This window comes from Suricata suricatta, chromosome 3 (assembly GCF_006229205.1).
Source record: "Suricata suricatta isolate VVHF042 chromosome 3, meerkat_22Aug2017_6uvM2_HiC, whole genome shotgun sequence".
Lineage (NCBI taxonomy): Eukaryota > Metazoa > Chordata > Mammalia > Carnivora > Herpestidae > Suricata > Suricata suricatta.
The window spans coordinates 10,330,725-10,356,797 of record NC_043702.1 but is presented as its reverse complement, the minus strand read 5'-3'; the positions used below and the strand labels follow the sequence as shown (position 1 = coordinate 10,356,797).

The 26,073-nt window shown below is 45.8% G+C and overlaps 1 protein-coding gene and 1 long non-coding RNA gene across 3 annotated transcripts in view; one reads left to right on the top strand and one right to left on the bottom strand.

The window, feature by feature from the left end:
* Positions 1–68: 68 nt before the first annotated feature.
* LOC115286338 lies at positions 69–25,100 on the bottom strand. 2 transcript variants are annotated; one of them, XR_003906007.1, is made up of 3 exons: positions 24,915–25,100; positions 11,075–11,237; positions 10,713–10,978 (listed from the first exon to the last, which is right to left on the bottom strand). It is a non-coding gene; the product is annotated as an uncharacterized LOC115286338 (long non-coding RNA). The 2 variants fall into 2 exon arrangements; XR_003906006.1 differs by lacking the exons at positions 10,713–10,978; positions 11,075–11,237 and adding an exon at positions 69–517.
* A 277-nt stretch (positions 25,101–25,377) lies between these two features.
* Positions 25,378–26,073, top strand: part of DAW1 (dynein assembly factor with WD repeats 1) — a 48,830-nt gene continuing 48,134 nt past the window's right edge. Inside the window, exon 1 of the mRNA XM_029932902.1 lies at positions 25,378–25,500. Within this exon, the coding sequence (XP_029788762.1) occupies positions 25,461–25,500 (40 nt within the window). The 5' untranslated portion in view covers positions 25,378–25,460. The remainder of the gene's footprint in view (positions 25,501–26,073) is intronic.

The window sequence follows — 26,073 nt, the reverse complement described above, 5'->3', positions numbered from 1 at the left end:
CTCTCTTTCTCTCTCTCTCAAAAATAAATAAACATTAAAATAAAAAAACATCAATCCATAAAAACGTGTAACTTTAGAAGATTTACTGTGAGCATCTATTAATTGATGGGGATGGGAATTTCAGGAGGGGCCCCATGAGGTAGGTAGAAAAGAGTGAATCTGCTTGCATCCTGCCTCCAGGGGTAGCAGGATTCCACAGAAAGTCCCTGGAAAGCCCAGATCTCTTGATTCCAGAACTGCTGGAACATGAGGGCAGGATGGAAAGGCCCCTCCTGAGCCCAGGAATGTGGCGTGCTGACCACCCTTTATCTGCGGGCTGGAGACACGGGATGTGCCACAGCCCCCTTCCCTCTGCTGCGCACAAAGGTGCAGACTACGCCGGTGCTCCAGGAGTGCTGGTGGAGCAAAGCTTTTTCATGTCACAGAAAACAAGTTTCCAGAGTAGTTGTCATCGGTGCACGCTTAATCCAAGTTCCCCTAAGGTAGATCTTGGAAAATTTTCAGACATGGCATAATTCTGGAATGAAACAAAAAACATAGGGAGTTTTATGAATTAATAAATGCATGGGAACACCCTCTAGAAATCAGTTAATTGGGTAGCTCTTGGCACATAGAGATGAAAATGCCCATTCCTGCCCATCAGATTGGCGAAGAAGGTGAGGCTCGGAATCAATTAAATGGAATTTCCAAAGGCTGCAAGCGGATATGTAAATTGCTACCACCTCTCTGGAAGACCATGTGGCATTTCCAACCAAAGCTGAACAGAAGCGTCCTCTGTGACTCAACGATTCTTCCTCATTCCTGACCTGGAGAAATGCATTCTTGTATAAGAATGTGTGCAGCCGTGATGCGTACAGTAGTTACAGACTGGTCCGTCAACTTTGGAGTGAATGAATAAATTGTGTGCTGTCCTATGCAATGGAAAATCTAGACAGAAGAAGGGAAAATAAGCAAAACCACAGCTAACTGCAATAGCCCAGAATCTCAGTCACAGCACTGAGTGCAGGAATGAAGACACAAGGCAGTGATCTTCACGCTCTCCCCACGGGATGATCCCATTTCTATAAAATTCGAAATCAGGAAAAAGTAAATGTTGTTGCCTAAGAAAGCCTACAAAAGTGGTAAAACTCTGAAGTAGAGTCAGGAAGTGATTGTAGCCTTAAGGGCAAGGGTAACCGTTATCTTTAGAAGTGACAAAAAGGATACAAGCAATTTTGAGGTGTGCTAACCCAGGGGGAGGCTCTCTGGGTTTTTAAAAATAGTTGTTCAATATAATGCACATTTGCTTTAGGCACTCTTTTCCTATGTTGTTATATCTGAAATAAAAAAAAAAACAGGTCAGTTAAGGGTGCATTGGTGGCTCAGTTGGTTGAGCATATGACTCTGGGTTTTGGCTCAGGTCATGACCTCAAGGTCATGGGATCAAGCTCAGCGTCAGGCTCCACGCTGGACATGGAGCTTGGTTAAGATTCTCTCTCCAGCCCACCCCTCTCCTTTTGCCCCTCTCCCTTGCTCTCTCTCTCTCTCTCTCTCTTTCTCTCTACAAAAAGCTAAAGAGGAAAAAAGAACACGTCAATTGACAATCCCACCTTGAATTTTTATCAATAAGGAAGTTAAATCCAGGGGGTGACAGAAGCAGAGAGGACATTTGACTGACCTGGCCAGGAAGGTGGGGGGAGGGTGACTTCCTGCAGGGGCCTTGGAGGAACAGTAGGAGGTAAGTTAGAGAAAAGAGGTAAGACTGAGCTCAGGGAGTGAGTGAGGCTGAGACCCGGGTTTGTGTGTGAGAGTGTAAGAAGGGGACAGGAAAGGCAGGTCAATGTCCCAATGTCCCACTTGCTTTTAGGAGATTTACAGGAACACGATGATGTAAAGAAAAAAAAGAAGAAACGAAAGAAAACTTCAAAGGGGAAAATTGAGGCATAGACCCAAAGGAGAAAAGAGGGTAGGAAATGAGTCAGGAGGAATTAAAGGTATAAAAACTAGGAAGGCTGATAAGACCATTTTGCTGGCAGGGGAGGAAAGGGAAAGATACACGAAAGACAATTGAGAAACAAAGTTTCAACAGAAAAAAAAAAAGAGAAATTGATCAGAAATGTCTAACGGGAATGAGAAAATTCAAAGTTTATAGGGTGAGAATAAAATGAAGCTTATTTTTTTTTAAAGAACAAATATTTACAGGAAATCAAGCGGGCTCATATTTCAAAGCCCAACAAAACCAAGTAAGGGAAGTTAGGGAAAAATAATCCAACAACCAAGAATGGTCATAAGAGAAAAGTCCAATTAATTTACTCATTGGTAGATGCTCAGGGAAATGATCAGGTCAATGGGGCAAAACATATTTACCATTTATGGTGCCAGAGAAAATACAGAAGGAAATAAAAATGAAAATCGTTAGATTTTTAAAATTTCCAGGGTCTTTACTTCTTACTTTGCTAAGAAAAAAAGAAAAAGGAGACTGAAAAGATGAAAGATGAAAAACACCACAATGCAAACCATTTGGGGTCACTCCAAGTCATTAAAACAGGAAGGGATGGGGGGGCCTGGTCATAGTTGGGAGGAGGATGGGAAAACCATGAGTTCACTTTTCCTGGGGGCAGGACACTCCCTCAACTGGAAAGGCAAGTTCCACTCCAGCTAAAGGAGCAGCCAGCCCGGAAGTGACCTCACCAAAATCTTCCTCTGCTCTAGGGTAATTTGTGCCTTTCCTGATTTAACTCAGTGTACCACATCTTGACCTAGTTGAAAACTGGGTCAGACCATTTTATAAACGGAAGCCTAAAAACCACCCTCCCTTAAACAAATTCATATTTTGCACTATTTTTCGTATTCAGTTTCTTTTTTAAGCTTTTGGAGATGCTCTCAAAATCTGCTTGAGTCAGTCAAAGACCCGGGACTCTGAATCCGCAGCGAACAGGAAAGAAACAGGAAATTCACCAGAGAGGAAGAGGATTTACTTGCGGCCCTTCCTGCTTGGTCCTCGATGTTAACTTAGAAGCCATTCAGCTCATTTTGATCATGGCATTTCTCCTTCTCTCAGTGACAATGCAAGTGCAGATGCACCCTATGTTGGCTCCAAGATTTATGGGAGGGGCTGGAGGAAGACTGTGTGGAGGGAGTTAGGGAAGAGGAGCAGTGAGTGACACAGGAGGCTGCGGGGTGGGTTGGGGACAGGGTCTCCCAGGCAACATGAGGGAGTTTGCGAGAATTATAAAGAGTGGCAACGTGCTCAGCGTCACATTTGAAGCAGGTTACAAGGCACCAGAGTCTCTGGCAGAATAATGGGGAAGAAACTGGCCTGAGCGTAGCTCCAGCGTGGAAGTTGTTGCTGATGAACAAACTTTCATCTTGGCCTGGACCATAAACTTAGAGGATCCAGGGTGCCTGGATGGCTCAGCCAGCTGAGTGTCTGACTTCAGCTCAGGCAGTAGTCTCATGGTTTGTGAGTTTGAACCCCACATGGGGCTCCGTGCTGACAGTGCTTTGGATTATCCATGTTTGGTATCCCGTCTGCCTGTTTGAAATGGGTACACTCTCCTCAGGAAGGTTGCCAGATGAAATAGAGGGCAGCTAGTTCATTTTAAATGGCAGATACGCAACATATATATATATTTTTTTAGCATTGTTATGCTGCATACAATATTGGGAGCATACTTACACGAAAAATACTATGTACTGATTATCTGTTATTTAAAGTTAATAGAGCATCTTGTATTTGTATTTGCTAAATCTGACAGCTGTGTCCCAAAGGCATTCTTTGGAACCACAAATAGATGAAGCGAGGGCCGAAACATGAAAGGGGCTCATGTCTCTGAATCAAAGCTTGCATGAGAATTACACAGGAGGGCTGCCTGGATTTTAGGACTCCGGCTTCTAGAACAGTAAGGGAGTAAAGTGATGTTTTAGGTCACTAAGGTTGTAATCTGTTACAGGAATTAACACATAGCTTAACACTTTGGAACTACTGAACCTCTTTTCTTCTGTTTTTCTACCTTTTCTGTCTTCTTTATCTACCTCTCCTTAGACATAGAGAATGCCACCACTGGAGAGGAGATTAGAGATAATTGGAACTAATTCACTTGTTTTCAGATGAGGAAACTGAGGACATGAGGACCATTTAGTTCATTTGTAGAATAGCTCTGTGTCCTTTCCTCCATGCTATCTACACACTCTCTCATATTTCTTGTCCCCTCCTCCTCCTCTTCATCTCATAGTCTCCCTCTTCCAAAATCTTTCTAGTCTTCCGGTTTCTAGCCCCCATTCTTTTCTTCATCATCCATCCATCCATCCATTCATCCACATACATCCATCTGTCCCTCCAACCCACCCACCATCCATCCATCCATCCATCATTTATCTAAGATAGTATAGTCTTCCCTGTTTTGTTTAATTATTCCAAAAGAGCACTTTTCTTTTTTCTAAAGAAATTTTTTTAATGTTTATTTTTGAAAGAGAGAAAGAAACAGAGTAGGATCAGGGGAGGGGCAGAGAGAGAGGGAGGCATAGAATCCAAAGCGGGCTCCAGGCTTCAAGCTGTCAGCACAGAGCCCCACACTGTGTCTGAATTCATGAATCGCAAGATCATGACCTGAGCCCGAGTTGGATGCTTAACTGCCTGAGCCAACCAGATGCTCCCAAAGGAGCACTTTTTAAGTTCACTAGTCCTCACTTCCGCCTAATTTAATTGTTTGGTTCTTCCTTTGATTATGATGTGTCACTAGTTACAGATCTATTTGGGTAAAGAAATTTCCCTTTAAAAATTCAATTATCTCTAGTTTGGCTGTCAAATTTCCACATGCAAAAACCTTTCGGGGGCACCTCACTCCACACCTACTGTTTGTATATTGCTTCAGTTCTCTGTATACTTTCTTTATTTGAATATTATTTAAGTACTTCGAAGAGCACTTAGTAGAAACCACTTGTTTCCCAGACTCTGGGATTTCACAGATTGGTTTTCAAAAAGATGGAGGGGATTCACAGTGCAGTAACACAGAGTTACCAATTCTTTATTTTTCAAGGCAACATAATTAAAGACAAATGAGCAAGCAAATATGCCATCATTTCACTGAAAAACAGACATTGTCCCGTCATAAATATGAGAAGAATAATTTCAGAGCAATGGAAACTCATCTTAAGAAAGACAGGAAGTAAAATCATGTTGCTCTCTAAACGTCTCCCTGAAAAAGAGAATACATTAAAGAATGCGAATAGATAAAAATACAGAACAACACAACAGTCTATTCTACTTCATTTGAGTATAGTTTTTCTTTTATAAAAGCTTGTCGATTGACACATTTATATTTGAAGCGGTGTGAAATGAGGTGACCGTAATCTACTTCATCCTGGATTTAATGTTTATCAGTTACTGTTGAAACTCTGGTCTCAGATGCATATGTTGACAGAAACAACTTTCTTCAGGCTGCGTCTGTCAACCTACAATATCTTGGATAAAGATAAAGAAGGGATATCAACGCTCCAACCATTCCTCCTGATGTTTCTCATTCTCAGTGATGCAAGCATTACTACTTCTTGATTGGTCCAATTGGGAAAGAAAGAGCCAGATGCCCCAGGGCTCTCTCCATTCCTGGTGGCCCCTTCCACCCAGGGCTGCCCCAACCCCCACTCCTGGGGGGCTGAGTGCAAGCATTCTGGGTCCAGATAGAGGTGTGGAAGGGGGCAAACCTTATTCCCCACAGAAGCCACACCTCAGACCTCCATTTGGGAGCCAACCTTTCTTCATCACAAATGTGATGAAAATTTGCTGGCCCGTGGTCTCCAGAACACACCAGAACCACCTTTTGGAAATGTACAGGCCCCTGGCTTCACTTTAGACCCATGGGATGGAAGGTTTTAGAAAGGAGATGTTTGACATACGTTTTGGTTTTGTTGTTGGGTTTTAAACCACAACATGATCTGCTGCCCGTTCTGATTAGGGACCTTCCTATGCAGCAGTGGCTCTCACCGATGCCCAGGAGAACACTTGGGAAGCAACGCCTGAGCCCCACCCCAGACTACTGGTGTCAGAATTATCTGATGCACGAAGGAGCCCGGGTATCAGTAGTTTTTCAAAGCTTTCCAGATACGGGGCGCCTGGGTGGCTCAGCTGGTTAAGCATCTGACTTCAGCTCAGGTTGTGATCTTGTAGTTTGTGAGTTTGAGCCCCGCATCGGCTCTCTGTTGTCAGTGCAGAGCCAGGAGCCTGCTTCAGATCCTTGGTCTCCCTTGCTCTCTGCCCCTTTCCTGCTCTCAAAAAAAAAAAAAAAAAAATTAAGAAAAAAAAAAAAAGCTTTCCAGATGATTCTTATATGCTGCCAGAGTTGAGAATAAGAGAGAAAAACTGCTTATACCCACAGAATTTTGCACATTTCACGAGCCCAACATTAAGGAATCCCGCACATGGCACATGTGGCCAATGGTCAGCTGATCCTCGGTGTGACTTTATAAATCACGTGGGCTTTTTTAAGAGGCAGAACCAGAGTAAGCGGCGTAATAGAACCTGACGCTCTCCGAGCACTTCCTGACTGCCCAGTCCTGTCCTATTCTAGGGTTTACACGTATGGCTATAACTCACAGGGATGCCAAGAGGTTGGCATCATTATTATTCCTATTTTACAGGAGGAAGGATGAGGGTTAGTTCAGTTGCCTGGGTCCGTGCAATTGCGTCATGAGGCGTCTGACTCCGTATTTGCCCTCTTCACCGGAATGCTATGCAGGAGGAGGAAGCGTGGTCTGGAAACGGTTTGGAGGAAGACCGTTAAAGAGGGCAGCGGGTGTAGAGGCTCCTAATACCCTGGCGATAACCACGAGTCCAGCGGGACCCTTGGGAAGGGCCGATGCAGGAGGAAAAGAATGCTGGGGAACATCCCTAGGGGAAAGAGAATTGGTGCACCAAGGCGGCTGAGACGGAGACAAAGACAAATGTCCTTATCCTGTGTGAACACGTTTTCAGAGCTCTGTGCCCACAGAAGGGGAAGGAAACTGTTTTTTCGTGTGAGGCATGCAAAGTGTAAACTGTCCTTCCATGGTGAGCTCTGCCAACGCCACATGGCTGCCTAATTGGAATTCAAGATACAGCATCTCACTGGAAGGCTCTAGAATGAGGGAGACAGCAGCCCCTTTCCTTTGTGGTGTTCAGACCACACACAGAGAATGAGCCAGACTTGGAAAAGGAAAAGAGAAGATGGTGTGAGGAGCCAACAGGGTTTCAAGGTGACCTTGAAGGGCACACAGAGCTGACTTCCCACGGGCTGTCCTGTAGAAGAGAGATTAGACGCGCTGAGTCTGGTCTCCAAGGCTGGACTGTTGGCGGACACAGACTGAGGATTTACTCTGTTAGAACAAAGCTATCTCTAACTGCCTTGAGAAGTGAGTTCTTTATTCCAGGGAAGAACCACGATAGGTTGAACTATGCCTATGGACTGGTCCAAGGTCTTTGCAAGTGACCTTGTGTGGTGCTGTGATGTTTCCTGATCCTCATTCAATTAGTGAGCAAGAGTTTATTGTTCACACTGAGGTGAACTCACCGATGTGGCAAGGAGGGAGGAAAGAGAAATGGGCAGCTTCATTCCCACACTCACGATCCACTCCCAGGACCTAAAATTCAGATTCAGATTATTTAGCACTGTTTCTCTTTTTCTTTCCTTCTCTTTCTCCCTTTGTTCATATGCCCATGATAATTCCCTTCCTCTTTGCTTTTAATACCTCCATTGCCCTTCTTTTTAACCATCTAACTCTGTTTTTCCTCTCTTTTATCTTCTGTTCTTCCATTACCTCCTCCTTATCACTCACTAATGGGTGGAATTAATATATATATTAAACAATATCTATGTACTGTATTTATATTGGTATATACCTAAGCATCTGCTCATTGTTTTTATATTTTGAGTTAAATTAGAAAAAACAAATGAATATGGTCAGCAAATATTTAAGGATTACATATACCTTTCACTGGGCTCATGAAATACATTAATTAAAGAGCAAACAGATTCCTTCTTTCTTCTAAACCCATTCTCAAAGGTGAACTTCCTTTCTCGTCCTTGTGTATGGGAAGCACTGAGCTGGTTGTATCACTAATATATCACACATTGCATATTTTGTTACTCCACAATGAATAGCTTTCTTGTTCTGTTCTGGTTTATCAGGTACCAACATTTCGAGAACAATAGCATCAGTGGGACAGCCAGCCCTGAACGCTAACTTCACTTCATTGTTTCCAAAGTGGTGGTTTCCACTGTGAAGAAACGAGGTTTACATTTTTATTGTTTTCCTGCTGGAGGTTAGCGCTGGGAATGAATTTTGAGAACAAGCGTTTCAAACAGTTCCGCTTTAACATGAAAGTGGAGAGCATGTAACAACATATTTTAGGAACTCTCACTTGGAAAATGCTAAAAAAAAAAGAGAGAAAAGAACACAGTAGGTAATTGCTATGGATTAAATAGCACTTTCTACTCCAAGAGGGAAATAGATCAAGAGGGTAGAGGAAGCAGGGAGCTCCACGAGAACACGGTCTGCGGTCTGCAAACAACGTAACGACCCCATCTGGTTACAGTTGTGATGCAGCCCCGAAGTTTCGGCGGGATACTAACCCCACGTTCTAGCGGGGCTTTTGCCCAGATAACTTTCTGACTCCAAAAAGACACCGGATTGCTGTGATCTTTTCCCTGGCTTCATGCCCTGTTAGATAGTATCATGAATTCTTTCCTTATCGTTCCTCCAATGCTGCACTCTTTTTTTTTTATTCACTGTATTTCTGGAAAATGTTTGACCGGTTGCCAAACTGCAAACAGATCTGTCGATTGTTGAGGGATTAGGAACCAATGTCTGGCGATGGGTGCCGGGTACTGGACTAGGTGGTTTACACTCATGATCTCACTTATTTCTCACACAGATCCTTCCAGGGGGAGGCTGTCATTCCGTATACGGGATGCTGAGGCTCCGCTCTGGGAAGTCAGGATTCAGTAATCGATGAGGTGATTCACATTCTCATTCTTCTGACTCTGACATCCCTGAACTCAATATTGCAGCTGAAAACATATCCCGAATCAGGGTTTAGACACCTCTTACCCCATTCTTTCTGAGAGAGGTCTAGGGTGGTGAGGTCATGCAGAGAATGTGTGCGAGAAGGATGCTGGGAGGGGCAGCCTGGGTTTCTCAGCCTCCAGCTTGCAGTAGAATCTGAGCCAACACAAGGGATTTGGAATGGACTAGATGGAGCCATTATCCAGGGCTCGCCACAGACCACACCTGTGGCTCCTCCACACCCATGAATGCACTTCTTCCTGCCTGTGAACTTTCAGACCACTGCAACAACAGCAAAAATTGCCTTCATGATTGTCATGAAGCCTTCACTCATGTGAATCACATATTCACCTCACCCCCAAAGCAGACCCCCAAATGTTACCAGGGTCAGCCATTGCCTCTGGACGCCAGTCTTTCTTCATTTAGTTCAGTCTCTGCCTGGGTTGTTTTGCTGTAACCTACTGGCAGAATTCTAACCAAGCCCCATTTAAATAGTAGGAAAAGGGAGGAGAAGGTAAGATAGGACACAGCATGGTGAGCAGACACATGTCATCCCCACGGTGTTCATTTCTACATCCAGTTGTGTGGCTTTATTCAGTATTTGCCATTTCTGTCTTCCTTACTCTGCTGCCAGTTCTGTGTCCCCTGGGTCTTCAGCCAATGCCTCAGCAGGTTAGGGCTACTTATTCAGGGGGAAACTGAAACCTTCGTTCCCAAGGGGCATGAATCTTAGGGAGGTCCCTGCTACATTGGTTCCCATGGTCTCCATTGACTCTGACCACTTGATATAGGCATGATATAGAGCCATTCCACAGGATTTCTTGGTTTGAGGAATGTTCTCCCACTGTGTGCCTAATTTAACAGGAAGTCCGTTTCTCCTTGATAACCAATCTAATCTCCTCTGTCAACACGGTGATCCTCCTTTTCTCTTTTGCCTGTTTACCCAGGGACATGAGGAGCAACAGTTTTGCCCTGCGGTGGACTAATTTTGTCCGTGGGATCTCAGACCTCTGAACTAGTAGAACAACTGTTGAAAAGATGAGAAGCAAACTATTATGAGTGGATTATTAGATGGGATGTTAAGAAATGCCACTCTCACATCCGTCCATCCTGTGGATCTTAGAATAATACATTCTGACTGTGGGAGAATCAGTGCCCAATACGGTCGTCAGTTCAGAGCAAATAACCACATCAGGAACAACACACCCTCATCTAACCAAGCATCACTTTCCAGCCAGTCCTGGAACTGAGTGCTTCTAGAAGCCAGTTGCTTGCAGGTGGTGAGGTGGTGGTAAAAGCGAGGAATGCTCTCACAGCCTTCATTTTCATGCGTGTGCCCTTGGCGTTGTTGTTATTGTTATTCAGAAGCAACACTCTTTAAATTTTTAAAAAATATTTATTCATTTTTGAGAGACAGAGAGTGAGCGGGGGAGGAGCAGAGAGAGAGAGAGAGAGACCTAGAATCCAAAGCAGACTTCGGGCTCTGTGCTGGCAGCTCAGAGCCCAATGCAGGGCTAGAACTCATGGATCGCAAGATCATGACCTGAGCTGAAGTTGGACGCTTAACCGACTGAGCCACCCAGGCGCCATAGAAGCAACACTGTTTAGATATCATGATGGGGTCTTAGTCTATTTGGGCTACTAACAAAATACCACAACTTGGCAGTTTCTACAATGTAAAAATTTATTTCTCACTTATTTTTCTTCTTTATCTCTGGAGGCTGGAAGTCCAAGATCGGAGGGCCAGCATGGGCAGCTGAAGGCCATCTTTCAGGTTACAGAGGACCTCTTGCGGTGGCCTCACATGAAGAAAAGGGTTAGGGAATTCTCTCGTGGACCTCTTTCCTAAAGGCGTTAATCTCGTTCATAAGGGCTCCACCCGCATGAGCTAATCACTTCCCAAAGGTTCCGTCTCCCAGTATGATCACACTGGGCATTAAGATTTCAGCATCTGGATTCTCTGGTGGAGAGAGAGGCACATATTCCATCTATAGCAATACCTCAGGCAGCCTGTGTTGCGGGAAGGAGCACGCAAGGCAGAGAAGAGAATTCTTACCCAATGTAGGCATCTTTTCCACAGGGGGCGATTTTCAGTCCCCTCCATGATAATACACCTTCTGATGGTGTCAGCCTCATCCTCAGGGTATGGTGCAAGAACGGGATTCAAGGTTGGTTGCTACCATGGGTGATTTGGACCCTCAGCAGTGCAGGAGGCCAGCCTGTCCAGTGGTGAGAAGAAATCCCATCAGGGCCATGCCTCGCTTTCACCCCTGCCTCTCCAGCCACTTGACTCATGGCCCATTAAGCAAAAAGTGGGGTTGGTGAACAGGAGACGGACTGACAGCTCTGGAGTGGGTTTCCTTTTTTATTTTTCGTCACTGAGAACCTTCATTTTGGGGGTTCCAGGGATTGTCTTCAGTCAACATTCACAGGACATAATATTCCCACAACTTGGCCCCATTCTGAGATGGCCCTCCACCTTCATCTTCTCTAGACCCCCTTGTCTCCGGATTCCAACTTTTCCCTCCCAATTCCCGAAACATTTTCACACACCAGGCCTTCTTTCCCACCCCATGCAAAGTGGACGTTGAGATGTGCTGTTTCAGGTTCTGTCCTGGACATAGTTTTTTACTCCCCAGGGTCCTTGACAGTTACTGCCAGCTGGGGCTGTGACTCCACAGCTGTCCACTTCCAACTCAAGAAGGCACACTTATTTTTATTTATTTACTTAATTTTGTTGTTATTTTTTAAAATGTAATTTATTGTGAAATTGACTTCCACACAACACCCAGTGCTCATTCCAACAAGTGCCCTCCTCAATGCCCATCACCCACTTTCCCTCCCCCACCCCCACAACCCCCCAGTTTGTTCTCTGTATTTAAGAGTCCCTTATGGTTTGCCTTCCTCCCTCTCTGTTTGTAACTATTTTTTCCCCTTCCCTTTCCCCATGGTCTTCTGTTAAGTTTTTCAAATCCCACTTATGAGTGAAAACATATGATGTCCGTCTTTCTCTGCCTGACTTATTTCACTCAGCGTAAGACCTTCTAATTCCATCCATGTTGTTGCAAATGGCAGGATTTTATTGTTTCTCACTGCCAAGTAGTAACCCATTGTATACACAAACCACAACATGAAGGCACATTTAAATTATGTTTAAGCTTTTTGTCTTCCTCAGTTTACCATAAGCTCCTTACATGGCTGGGGGTGTGGGCAGAAGAGAAGATGTCAGCGTATCAGTAGAGGCATCCTAGGGGTATAACCTCTGTTCATGCAATGAATTGATGCCTTCAGGATCTGCTCCAATGGGATCCCACAAATGTGTTCCCTCTTGTCAACAGTGTGCTGCTGATTACACCTGACTTTATTGCTTGAAGAGCCAGACAACATCCAGGTCAGGGTAGACACCTCCATTTATAAGGCGCTGGTCTTTGGGTAAGGGCTTTAGCCTCTATTATAGGGTTCCATAGCAAGCCAAACACTATTTTTCCAAAGAAGATTTTCTTAAAGAAGAGGACATGGTGGGCTCCAAAACCCAGTGATTTTCCTTCACGGCTCTCTCTGTAGGCTCTATTCATCATCCATCAGGCTTTGACCTTGGACTTGAACTCACCAACTGAGAGATCATGACCTGAATCAAAGTCAGATGCTAACCTACTGAACCACGCAGGCACCCCTATTTATTTATTTCTTTTTAATGTTTATTTATTTATTTTGAGAGAGACAGAGACAGTACAAGCAGGGGAGGGACAGAGAGAGGGAGAGAGAGAGAGAATCCCAAGCAGGCTCCATATTGTTGGTGCAGAGTCTGATGCGGGACTCAAACTCAGGTCCCCTGAGACCCTGACCCTTAAGAATCAAGAGGTGAATCTGTTTGCATTGCAGCCTGGAGGAATTGAGGACCCTCCTAGCTCAGTCCTACTCAGTCAGCCACCTTAGAGGTCATCCAGTAAATGAGATGAGACTTTCAATATTCCCACCAAGCGTTTTGCCTTTTAGTTGGATGGGGGGCAGGGCGCAACATCTTATTTTTCTCCTTGAAGTTTATATCCCAACAAACTTGAGAATACTGGTCTCCCTCGAATATCGCGAAGGTGGCAGATCCTTGCATTTAACGGAATTTATCTTTGACCCACTTGCATCGACGGGTGATAGCAGGGTATCTTGTCCTTCTTGCTTACTCTGTCTTATTAGCATAGTGTCATTCCCTAGAAAATCAGTGTGATCTCTTGGGGGCTGCTGGGATGGCGGGGGACTCTCCATATTTCATCCACCACTGGTTACAGACCCACCCATGTGAGATGACCACTTCCAGATGCCTATCTTTGAAAATTTGTTGTCTCCAATCACTTTTTCTGGCCAAGTAATGATTGGGCAGAACTTTATTTTATTTATTACTTTTTAAAAATTTTTGATATTTTATTTATTTTTGAGAGACAGAGAGAGACAGAGCATGAGTGAGGGAGTGACAGAGAGAGAGACACAGAATGTGAAGCAGGCTCCAGGCTCTGAGCTGTCAGCACACAGCCTGATGCAGGCTTGAACTCACCAACTGAGAGATCATGACCTGAGTCGAAGTCAGATGCTAACCTACTGAGCCATGCAGGCACCCCTATTTATTTATTTCTTTTTAACGTTTATTTATTTATTTTGAGAGAGACAGAGACAGTACAAGCAGGGAAGGGACAGAGAGAGTGAGAGACAGAGAATTCCAAGGAGGCGCCACTGTTGGTGCAGAGCCTGATGCGGGACTCGAACTTGTGCACCCCGAGATCGGATGCTGAAGCAACTTAACCACTCCGGCACCCCCAGGACTTTATTTTAAACAAAAGTCATGAAAACAGGATATAAGCTTTCTGAGTCCCTGGAGGGCTAGAAGAACACATTTTGAGCAGAACTGGAGTTAGGTCTACACCAACAAACTACAACTAACACCGTTAACACCATGTGAGCGGCCAACTCTGCCACGGTCAGAAGGCAGGGGCTCAGGACTCCAGCACAGCGGATGGCCGCTGGGGCCCTGGCACTGCGGGCATTCCGGACGGCCGGCATTCCGCTTTCCAACATCCCTGAGGCTGCAGAGCGGGTGTGGGACTGTTGATGCACTTTGTGACCAGGTGACGGAGCCCGCAGGCTGCGCACACACTGTGCTGCCCACTTTAGCTCGGCTTCCAGATGGCAGGGCACCACCTGTTTGGTGGAAGTCAGGCCGCACCGGGCCCCATCAGGCCACGGCCACGGGATGACACACGGCTCAGGGAGCCTTCCTGCGGGGTCTGCCAAAGTGGCCGCATAAGAGTTTTGGGCGACTTGTCAGCTGATTCAACATAAGGAAGGAAGGGAAGTCTAGGAAGGGTCCCAAGAGGACCTGGTTTGGGAAACGGATGCTGTTCCATTGGAGACAGCAATGTGGGACCGAAACAAGAAAAGAAGGAAATGGATCAGAAGGGCAGGAGAAAGCCAAGAAGCTTCGAAAAAAAAGGGGGGGTGCCATTGGGGTCAGAGAAAGAGGAGGGAGGGAGAAAGGATTCGGAACCCCTTCCTGTAATTACCCCCAAACATTGCTGCTCTGAGCCTAAGGGAAGTCCAGGGGGTTAAGTTCTGGGGGAAAGGATAACAATAGCAGTGACAACAGTAATCACGGCTCCCTTGGTCTCAAATTCCTTCTGCCGTAAGTATTTCTGCATATATTCCCATGGCAAACAAAACACGATCAGGGCAGTTTGATTCTTTCCTTTTCCGTTTTGAAATATTACCTGTTAGCGACCGTGCGCGTGGGGTTGTTTGGCCCACGTGAAGTCACAGTCCTCGGACATTACTGTCCTGCAGGGGCCCTGGCTCCTGAGTCTGCAGAGGCTCATCTTAGGAAAAGAAGCTTCCTACAAGGAGTTCCTCCTTCCTGGGGAAAGTGCTACATTCTCTGAAAGAAAAGCAGGGGGCACCTGGGTGGCTCAATTGGTTAGGCATCGCAGGTCTTGATCTCAAGGTTCCTGAGTTCCAGGGAGCCAGCTAGTTGGGCTCAGTGCTGACAGCTCAGAGGCTGGAGCCTAGTTTGAAGTGTGTGTGTGTGTGTGTGTGTGTGTGTGTGTGTGTGTGTGTGTGTCCCTCCCCCTCCCCCATGTACTCTGTCTGTCTCTCTCTCTCAAAAAAATAAATAAACATTAAACAGAAACTTTAAAAAAAAAAGGAAAGCAGGAGAAAATGGAATTTGGGAATTTTTTTTGGATAAAAAATGTAGACTAAAAAGGCAAGCAAAAAAATAAAAGAACTATTTAAAAAGGCCATACACTGGGAGGAGGCTCAAGCTACCTTCCCCTCTCAGAGCCTCAGTTTTTCATCTGTAGAATGGGGACAATGATCCTCACTTTACTGAGGTTTTGGGAAGATTAAATCAAATCATAATCTGTGGCTGGCACAATTAAGTGCTCAGTAAATGTAAATTATTATTATGGTTACCTTTGCCGGCATATTTGCAGGTTATCAGCAAAGCTCTTCAACCTGTGTGTTTTGATTTCTTACAGCTGTGTCACTGACCATGACCACTATTTTATTATATATTCAATAATTGATTTTTTCCTGTCAAATAGATTAAATCATGGCTGAGAATATAGCAGTAACACATAAGAAAAGTTAAATGCAATAGAAAACAACAGATAAATCTAGCTCACCAATATGGAATCTTTTTTTAAAGCAAAGAGGAACACACATCCAAATGACCAAACCTCAACAGATACAAAATCACAAAAAGAGAAACAAGAATCTGTCCTGTGTGCTGTTTTGGTATATCCAGGAAATGGTCTGCAAAGATAGGATTCTGGAATCCAGACGGAGGGAGTGTACCCTGCAAGAAGACATGAATACTCCTTGTGTGACCCTGGCTCTGCACTTTGAAAAGCAAGTGTCCCCACTGATAGGGAACAGATGTACACTGCTGCCCCCTACTGGCAATGGGCTATTTAGCAGCTAAATTACCATCACTGAACTGTAAAAAAACCTCAAGTGGTATTTATTTCGAATAGATGGTCAGATACATGGTGCATGTATACATTCCAGAGTTAGATAATTCAGTTACAGAGGCATATAGTTGCAATATGATAATGTCTAAAGAGAAACAGTTTTAGATGCCTTCAGGTTTAAAGGGGTTTACAGTGCCCTGTGTATATTTACATTAATCGGCCCATGAATCTCACGTGGCATATACTATTATTACCCCCGCCGTGAATGAAGGAAACTAGATTCTAAAAGTGACCCTGCTATAAACGGCAGATCTGGCATTCAACTTGAAACTGCTCCGACTCGTCTTGGCATCCTTTCCAGAAGAGGACACACAATGGTCTACAGCATCAAAGGTTGACTCTTGGCAGGTCTAACGAGATGCATTACACTGTCTCTCCCCTACTTCTTCAGCATTGATAAACAACTTGCAGGCAAATGCACTTCAGTATGCGTCTCACAGGTGAGTTTAGGTGGGTAAAGGCTTTTATGTGAATAGGGCTGAAAGGATCAACACCCCCTTGGGCATCCGTGGAGGTCAGCGGCCAGCCAGCACACCTGCCCTGGAGGAAGAGTGTGGAGAAACTTGGCCGATGACCAGCTTGGGTTGGCCCGATATGGGGGTGCGCCCATTAATCCTGGTCCTGGAGTCTTAGAACAGTAAAGGGACATCATTTATAATTTTCCAACCCAGAGATGACACCTTTTTATACTCCCCCCCAAAGGCGTGGTTCATGCTAGTGTTGACTCTGTATAAAGCGCTGCTGGGTGTTACCTGCCCAATGGTGGTTCAAGGTCCAGCAGAAGGTACCAGCAGCTGATTCCAAACCAACTCTCTTCACCAGCACCACTGCCACCAGCATATTTAGAAAATGACCCTCTCATGTCGGTAGACGAAGGAAAGTTGGAGACAGCTTGTTATGAGATGTGGAAGGGTGAGCAAGAACTTCTTTGGCGTTTGGGGTCCAGGAGGAAAGAAGAATGATCCCAGCCGTCTCTGAGACACTAGAATCTGCCGGAGTCCAGCTCCAGCAAGTCCAGGGTCCCCTGAAGGATGGACGGTGTTGGCGTGAGAGAGTGAGAGAGCCACAAGTTTCTTTCTTGGTCACCAGTCAGGCATCTCCGCTCTGTCTGCTTTGGTGTCTTTTTTATTGGTCAAGCAATAACATGACATCAGAAAATAGGAATTGTTTACAGTTTCTAATTCTTAGTGATAAGGTGCTGTAATCATCAGAGGTGTACAGAAACAAGTTTACAGAAGTATTTTTGTAGAACCATCCCAACTTATTCTTGGCATCAGTCCCCAAGATTAAGAAAGTAACAAACCTATCTTATTTTGTACAGGTTGGGTTTTGGCCAATAATTATGACTTTGTTTTTAATTAACGAGTTATAACCGAGTAATGTATGCATCATGTAATGCACTTACAGTGAGGTTAAGTAAATTTTATGACCAAGAGAATAACAAGATATTCTTAGTAAAAAACAGGATAATATACATATTATTTATGTTAGTAACGTTAAAATTAAAACATGGGTGAAATTGTATATAGATAGGCTGGGAATTATTTTATCCAGCTCATTAACCAAAAGAGAAAGAATGCTTGTTAACAAGTTGCTAGAGAAAGCCCCTTCTTTGATGTGAGCATAATGGGGGCCCTGGGTGTGTTGGCCTTGCGCCTGGGTTTCTAGTTTTATTTATCCATCCTCATAACTGAAGTCAGTACAAAGGAGGGTATTTGTGGCTCCAGTTAGCAAAGTTACATGTAGCAACTTATGTCCGTTCCTTGTCTGTTTCTTATCTCTAAGTTAGGCTCTTCTTCTCCGGCTGGAGTTAATTGTAACTCTTGTGTTCTTAGCCCCCTTATGTCTTGGGTCTGCAAAGCTCATTAGAAGAGCCTTTTGACAAACATCTGCAGCGCTTTGATCTAAAATCCTTTATGCAGGGGCAGGAATATGCTTTTCCTTATGGGGTAGCTGTGTGGGGAATATCGGTTGATTTGGAACATTGTGAGGCCTAATCAATGACAGTGGTCCCATTCCCAACATGAGCCAATAATAGAAGGAGATACCAGTTTCGCTTCATGGCAGGAGCTGTGCAAACATCTGCCATTTCCTCGCCGTGGCCGTGCCATCCAGCAAGACCAATGCAGCTCCCAGCAAGAATCCAACAAGCCTCACAACAGAGCTTTCGTGCATTACCGCAATGGGTGGAAACTGGGTAGACATGGCAGCCCGAGGTGGACTAGAGAGAACCCCCTACTTTATCATGGTCCATCTGCTGAGCTTAGATACTGGAAACTTCTCTGGGCCCATGAGTGGGGCACAAAGGGTAACAAAGGGAAAGCTAGAGTGCCTTCTAGGGTTTGCTGGCCTCCTGGAGAAAATGGAGAGGCAATGCACAGACTGTCCAGCTGGGATCCAAAGCAAGACGTAGTGACATCTCAATGAGGTGGCAGGGAGGACCCTGGCAAGTAGGGGGAGGGGTCGCAAACTCAAGTAGGATGGCAGGACAAGGTAACAGTGACTGAGACTTCTGGGCCTTTCTCTGCAAGCCTTGCTAAGTGGCTATTGTGTAAGATCTATTGGGAATTTCAAATAGACTCTATTTGAGGAGCACAACACAAATACGGTTCTGAATGTAATGAGGTTTTATTTTATTTTTTTAATTTTTTAAATGTTTTATTTATTTTTGAGAGAGAGACGACATGAACAGGGGAGGGTCAGAGAAAGAGGGAGACACAGAATCTGAAAAGAGGCTGCAGGCTCTGAGCTAGCTGTCAGCTCAGAGACTGACGCAGGGCTCGAACCCATGAACCGTGAGATCATGACCTGAGCCCATGACCCGAGCCGAAGTCAGACGCTTAACTGACTGAGCCACCCAGGCGCCCCTGTAATGAGGTTTTACACATGAAATGGTTTCCAGAGGAATCTCTGGATTCATATCCATTTGCCTGAAAGTGGCGGGGGGCAGGGTTCTGAATGGGGGCTAGCAGCAGGACTTGCTCTTGTTGTGATGTGAAACCCACACCCACCGCATATGGTTACATCGAGCTGAGCATGGGCTGGAGGTGACCGGAGCCTGGTATGACGTCAGAAGTGTGAGGCTTATCAGGTGGAAGGAACACAAAGATCCAAGCCCAGAGCATGAAGCAGCTTGCCGTGTTATGCTGTGACTGAATGAACTGAAAGACAACGACTTGCAAATGAGTAACTGTGGGTGAGGACAAATGACTTGCTCAAAGGTCACCGATGGGAAGGGCAGGATAGGAGCTTCTGTCTCTCAACTACCAGTCAACCGTCCTTCCCCTGTCCACATTTGTTCCCTTGTGAAAACACACAGGCAGTGCAGAATCAAAGAACAGCAGCATCAGGACGGAAATCAGACCTCTTATCTAGTTTGGACTCTCATCCAATTCACACTGTGTTCTGCAGTCCCAATCCTGGCAGCTGGTCCAAGTGCCTCTGCGGAAACTTTCCGTGCTGGGAAATCCTCAGGACTTTTTGAGACAGCCTGGTCTGTTCCTGGACATGCTGGCACCAAGTTCTTTGTATCGAGCTGAAATCTGTCTCTGGGAATCTCTCTCAACCCTGACCTCTACCTGCACATGATCAGTTACTTCCTCTTCCAAATGGACCCTCCAAGTTCTTATTTTTAATGCTTATTTTTGAGAGAGAGACAGAGAGAAAGAGTGTGTGTGTGTGTGTGTGTGTGTGTGTGTAAGGGGCAGAGAGAGAGAGGGAGATAGAGGATCCAAAGCACTGTCAGCACGGAGGCCCTTGCGGGGCTTGAACTCACAAACCATGAGACTACTGCCTGAGCCGAAGTCAGACACTCAGCTGGCTGAGCCATCCAGGCACCCTGGATCCTCTAAGTTCTTAAGCATCAAACACGAATGGAGGACCCACTCTGTGTCAGGTATGGAAGGTGGTATCGTGCCTGTGCTACGTCCTGTTGTTCATGTTGCACACATTCTCAGGTCCTTACACACTTTTGTTGTTCTCTGGACAATCTCTAGAGTTATTAAGATACCTAACCCTCTTCCTCCTTCCAAATCCTCATAGGCTATTTCTTTCAGAAGACAAATCTATTTGGATCTAAAGAGAAAGTAGTTATGTCTTTAGGAATGTGAACTAGATTTCCTATCTATACTAATTATACTAATACTGACCTACCTGGAAAGGTATACCTTATTGTCATGCATCATACAAAGGACTCCAATTGCATGTCTGTGATTATTAGAGGAATTGTTGATCTAGATTATCACTTTAACTGGGAGCAGTAGGCATACACCCTTTCCCCAATTTCAAACCTTAGGAAAACAAATTCTTGTTATCGCCACCATCATTGATACTTACAGAGTGTCTCTGAACAAGTCAGATGCAGAGATAACAACCCCATTAATTAGATACTGGGATCATTCTTATCTTTCCGATGAGGCAGCTGAAGCCATAGGGGTCATGGACCTTGCCTAAGAGCCCGTGGCTGGCAGACAGCAGAGCCGGGACGCACGGCAAGCATCCTGCTCTTAGCCACAAAAGCTATTGGTGGATCAGCCCTGTCCATGTGGCCTGCATGTCCCCATAGTGATCCCTCTTTGAAGGAAAATACAATCCCACCTAGAGACATGTCCCCATCCTTAAACACAATGGTTTCAAACCACCCGAAGTCTGACCCTCTCTAGGATGATTTCCCCAAATATTTTTTTCAGACTTAGATCCCTTGCACCTGAATCGTGGCTCACACTGGTGTGTCCTCTATGTGTACTTACTGAGTGATTCAGTTAGTGGCCCCCGGCCCCGCGGGTTTTTCAGTCCCAGGTAAGATCAGGTACTTGAAAAGTCCTTCAGTGGTGTGGAGGCAGGAATGGAAAGAAGGTTCAAGAGCCCGGCTGCAGCCCATCTAGGGCAGCCGTGGTGGGGTCCCCTTACCTGGGGGGCAGAGCCCTGCCCAGTACTGCCAGTCTCTGAATATTCAGATCTCATTCTTTGTACTTTCCTTCCAGGAAGGTACTGTACCTTTATCATGGGCCGCTTTTAGCAGGTGCGCCAAAGACTAGTGATTAGTCTCTCATCGATGCCATGGCCCTTTCCAGGAGGACTTGGTCAAATGGGAACCATTGAGTCTGCCCCATTCCTGCCCATCTGTCTCGCCTCAGTGCTGAGCTGGATTCTCCAGCATGCATTCCTGGGTCCTTCTCCCCCTCCTCCTTTCAGTCTCCCACTTGTAGGTTTGCCCACCCCCAGCCTACCTTCTGATATCTATTGGTGTCTCTCTGCATTGGAGCCTTTGAAACCCAATTATGTTCAGAATTCCAGTGATTCCCACGTTGCTTCTGGGTCTTACTCACAACCTCGGACGTGGGTGAGCAACCAGCTCAGTGTCCCTGATGATCAGGGAAGACTGTTCAGAATACAGAACAGGCCTGACAGTAGGGGGAGAGTGCCTGACTTCACTCAGCTCTGGCAAAGCCACGGTAACTGACTATACCAACTGAGGGGCTTGTACACGTTACTGCTCATCAGAATCACCAGAAAACCGTGTTCAAACCTGGATTGTTGTGCATCACTACCAGCGTTTCTGATCCCATAGGTTGGGGGGGGCAAGAATGTACATTTCTAGCAAATTATGGGTGATATGAATGCTGCTGGTCCAAGGACACTCTGAGAAGTGAAATCCAGAGTGGCTTCGATTCACCAGACAGAATTAGTCTGGGGGAGCAAAGTTCATGTTACTAATTTTTAAGTTTTTGGTTGTTCAAGGCAGGTGTCAGGGAAAAGAAACCCAGAGTCGGAGTTACATTTATAGGTACAAGTTCACCTGAATGGTCATGGTTGATCTAGTTGAGTGCACGGTGCTCCAATCAACGCAGAATGGCATGAATTGATGAGAAGGGTTATACAACAGTTAGGAAGGTATCTTCCCAGTCACTCGGAGGCTGAGATGAGAGCCCATTACCTGGGCAATGGAGGAGTTTTGCTTTTGCAAATCTCTGCACGTCATTCATGCCTCAGAGCTCCGCACTGGGGCTGAGTTAGCGTGAAACAGATTTTTGACTCGGGTTGAGAGATTCATGCAGCACTTTTGGGGAATGGGTACATGGTGAGGCAATTAAGCGTAGCTGTAAACTCAAGTGAAGCCAAGGCCAGAAAGAGAAATCTGCCGGCACTCATGAACTTTGCTTGCTTTTCTGTGGATCATCACTTCATTTGCATATAATCCTACTGCCTTCCAAAAGGGGAGATGGGGGGGATTATACTGGGTACCCGGGACAGGATTCTGGGCTGTCTTGTCAGAGCACTGGGAATTCTATCAGGAGAGTGTCCAGGTGGTTGGGGGAAACTGGGAGGGAACTTTGGAAACTGAAGGGACAGTCAGGGTGCTTGGACACCCAGATAAATGACTCTCAAGCAACAGCAGAGGTGAGGGCTCCTGACCTCTGGGGGGCATGGGCTGTGGAAAGATCAGACTTCAACACCAAGGCCCTGTGCCCCAGGGCTGGTAAACAGGACTCAGGATACGATGTGGAGGTGGTGAGGAAGTTCTCTAACTTAAGTTGGAGAACTGGGCTTAACTTGTTTGAGCCAAGGGAAGGATGTTTGAAACTTCAGACAGAGCTGGCATTTTTTTTTAAGTAGCAAAATGACAACCTGTTAAAGTTTGGTTCAAGGGAGTAGGAGACCTTCTACCTGGAACAGAAAGACAAGAGGCACTTAGGGAGTCCAAGATCCCCTGTAAATGAAGAAAATGGGGAAGGATAGGTCACAATGGTGAAGGCTCTTGGCTTATAACTAGAGGAAGATGGAGGTAGAATTAGGGGTGAAACAGGGAGTGGACGTGAACTTGGGACTCTCTTAACAAAAAGTGGAGCCAAAGGGTGCTGTGGTTGTTATCTATATCCTGGAGCGTTCTGAAGCCTGGCTTGTTCTGTGGAAAACAAAAGCCACTCTATTTTGTAATCATTTCAGACATATGGAGAAGTTGCAAGAGTTATATGAGGAACTTCTCAAAGAAGCCCTTTGCCTCGCTTGATTCCACATTTTTCTCATTGGCTTTGTTTCTTATCCACCCACCTATCCAAACACACACACACACACACACACACACACACACACACACACACACCCCTATACATAAACATAAGTTCTTCAAAAAGCATTTGAGAGTTGATTGCAGATATCATACCCCTTTATCTCTAAATAAGTCTGTGCATTTTTTTTCTAAGAACAAAGACATTCACTTACACAACCAAAGCACAATTATCAAAATCAGGAAACTTAATAGTGATATAATATTAAACCACCATCTCTATTCAAATCTCCTCCAATTCCCCCAACCACGTCCTTATAGCTAATTTTCTTCCTGGTTCAGAACCCAGGATCACTCAGGGCACCTAATTGTTTTATGTCTTTAGTGTCCTTTAATCTGAAGTAGTGTTCAGTCCTTTTCTTTCTTGACCTTGATAGTTACTTTGGACCATTTCTTCGGGTGGGGCTGCCCTGATGTTTCTTCATGATTAGACACAGGCACTGCATTGCAGGTAGGAACCCCTGAGAATTGCTGTGTCTTTTTCAGTTTGTAATAGGAGATATGGATGTCAGTCCTGTCCCTATATTGGGGATATTAACTTTGATCACGTGGTTACATGGGGTCTCCATTTACTATTTTTCCAAAAGCCTCATTTTAAATGTCCCAAGCACAAACAATAAATGGGTGAACAAACTCTCCTAAAGGTTACCTTGTTTTTATAGAAGAACTCTTGGTCCTTCCATACTTAAACCTTTTCCAGAGTCTTAATGATGAGGGCAGAGTTTGCACTAGAAGGAATTTTTAGATTTCATCTGGTTTTCTGTTTCCCAAGTGTGAGATGCTGTGATTTCTGTGTGCTGCCCCTTTGTATTAGGCTTCATGTATCACATAGTAGCAAAGCTATTCCATTTCATTGATCTCTCCAGCCTCCTGGGTACATGAAGTTAGAAAGGCTCAGTTGGGCACTTGGCTGTCTTGAAAATTTCAAATGGTTGCTGATTTTTCCCTTTATTTATTATTTATTTTTTTAGGAAAGAGAAGGCCTTTGGTTCCTGGTCTCTGGTAGGCAATAGTATAGGCTCATTCAATAGCATTTTTAAAAATCACATTCGGGGCACCTGGATGGCTCATTCCGTTAAGCGTGGGAATCTTGGTTTCAGTTCAGGTCATGATCATACCCGTTGGTGAGTTCCAGCCCCACGTAGGGCTCTGCACGGACAGTACAAAGCCTCCTTGGGCTTCTGTCTCCCCCTCCCTTTGCCCCTCCCCTGAAAATAAATAAACACACATTTTAAATAAATAAATAAATAATCACATTTGTTTTTACACTTACATGTAGCTCCTCACTGAAAATCGTGTACGTTTTAATTTACAGGATTAGCAACAGCTTTCTCTTTCAGTTTACAGTTAAGAAGGAGATGTAAAATAAGGGAGTCACTTTAGAGAAATTGTAAGATCTTAGAGAAAAAACTTTCAGGTAGGGGGTCAAGGGGGTGCTAGGGGGAAGGTGCCCACAGTTGTGAAGACAACACAGGAAATGCTCACCTTTGGGGAAATTCAGACTTAGGGACTCAGGCCAGATTCCTTCAAGGAAATGGGCAGTTGGGTTCGCTGACTCTTGCCCTCCAGTTTTCTTAACGGGGCCTCAACTTGGCCGGCAAAGGACAGATGCTGGCAAGAACTAGGACAGGCCGCAGTAAGGTCCAGATAGCCTTAAACCCGGGGTTTAGGGCACACTGTAGGCTCCAGGTTACAGCCCTCCCCTCGAGCTTCTGCCGCTACCTAGCTGGGATCTTGGGTGGGTCTTTACTTCCTATTCGAATCTCAGTTGTCTCATCCGTGAGATGGGGCGGTAAGAAACGGTGCACAACTCGTACCTGTTAGTCTGTATCACTACAGGTGTATAAGGTCCCCGGCGCAGCGTCAGGAAATGTAGCCTCTTCAGTGGTGGTCCTAATTCTTTTGTGATGGCAGGGACAGGGCTTGTGGAGGGGCCTGGAACTGTGACCCGTCTCCCATCCCCCCTCTTTGGAAACCCAATGGGCCGCAGTGCACGCGGCCCGCACCTGGCCCTGCCTGGCCGCGCCTCGCCCCTTGTGAGGTCACCCCGACTGTGGACGCGAGGGGACCCCGTCTCTGTCCAGCCCTGGCACCGAGGCACACTCGGGGAGCGCGAGCGAGGGGGCGATCGCTGTCTTCCGCCACGCACCCTGGAGCCCCCGCCCGCCCCTGGGCGCGCACAGGCAGGTGCAGGCGCGCTCCCTGGCGGCGCCTCCCGGGGCCGCAGCCCGCACAGCCCCAGTCTGCGCGCCCGGCTCCAGGCTCCCGGCTCGGACAGCCCGCGCATGCGCACAGTTACCCCGCCGCTGTTTGGCCGTTTCCATGGCTACAAAGAGCGTTGACGGGGGTCTGCGACTGAGAAAATGAAGCTCAAGAGCCTCCTGCTCCGGTATTACCCGCCAGGTACTGGCCGGGCCCCTTCTGTCCTCTCGTGGAGTCCTCGGCTCTGGCCCTGGGAGGGTCTGGGGCGGAGGAGGCTTCGGGGACCCGAGGGACCAACTGAGTCTCCCAGAGGGTGATCCACATGGGGGTGGGAGGCAAGAAGCAGGGCACTTCTCAACTTAACCCACCCCTCCTTTGGCTGCTGGGATCTGTTCCTCGAAACTCTCAAAATTATTCTTTTGGGAAGTCTCTAAACGTTGAAGTTATAATGCTTTTCTGGTTAGTTAGGAATGTGGCAGATGGGGAGGGAAAAGTCCCAAGATCCTGGTTTCCAGAAGGGGAGACACCGACAAAGACCACATTTTTTATTTTAAAGGTCCCAGAATGATCATGTCGAGGTAGGTTGAGTATGAGAAGAATGCATATTCAACAGAGCGTGTTATGTGAGTGACCGCATTCCAGAACATTGATCTCTGCGTTTATGGAGGGGGACCTGCCAACAGCGCTCTGTGCCTTGGGGCTTTAAGGTCACTGTCCCCTGATGCCAATGAGCTAAGGAATTTGGAAATGAGCTAAGGAGTTTGGAAATCAGCC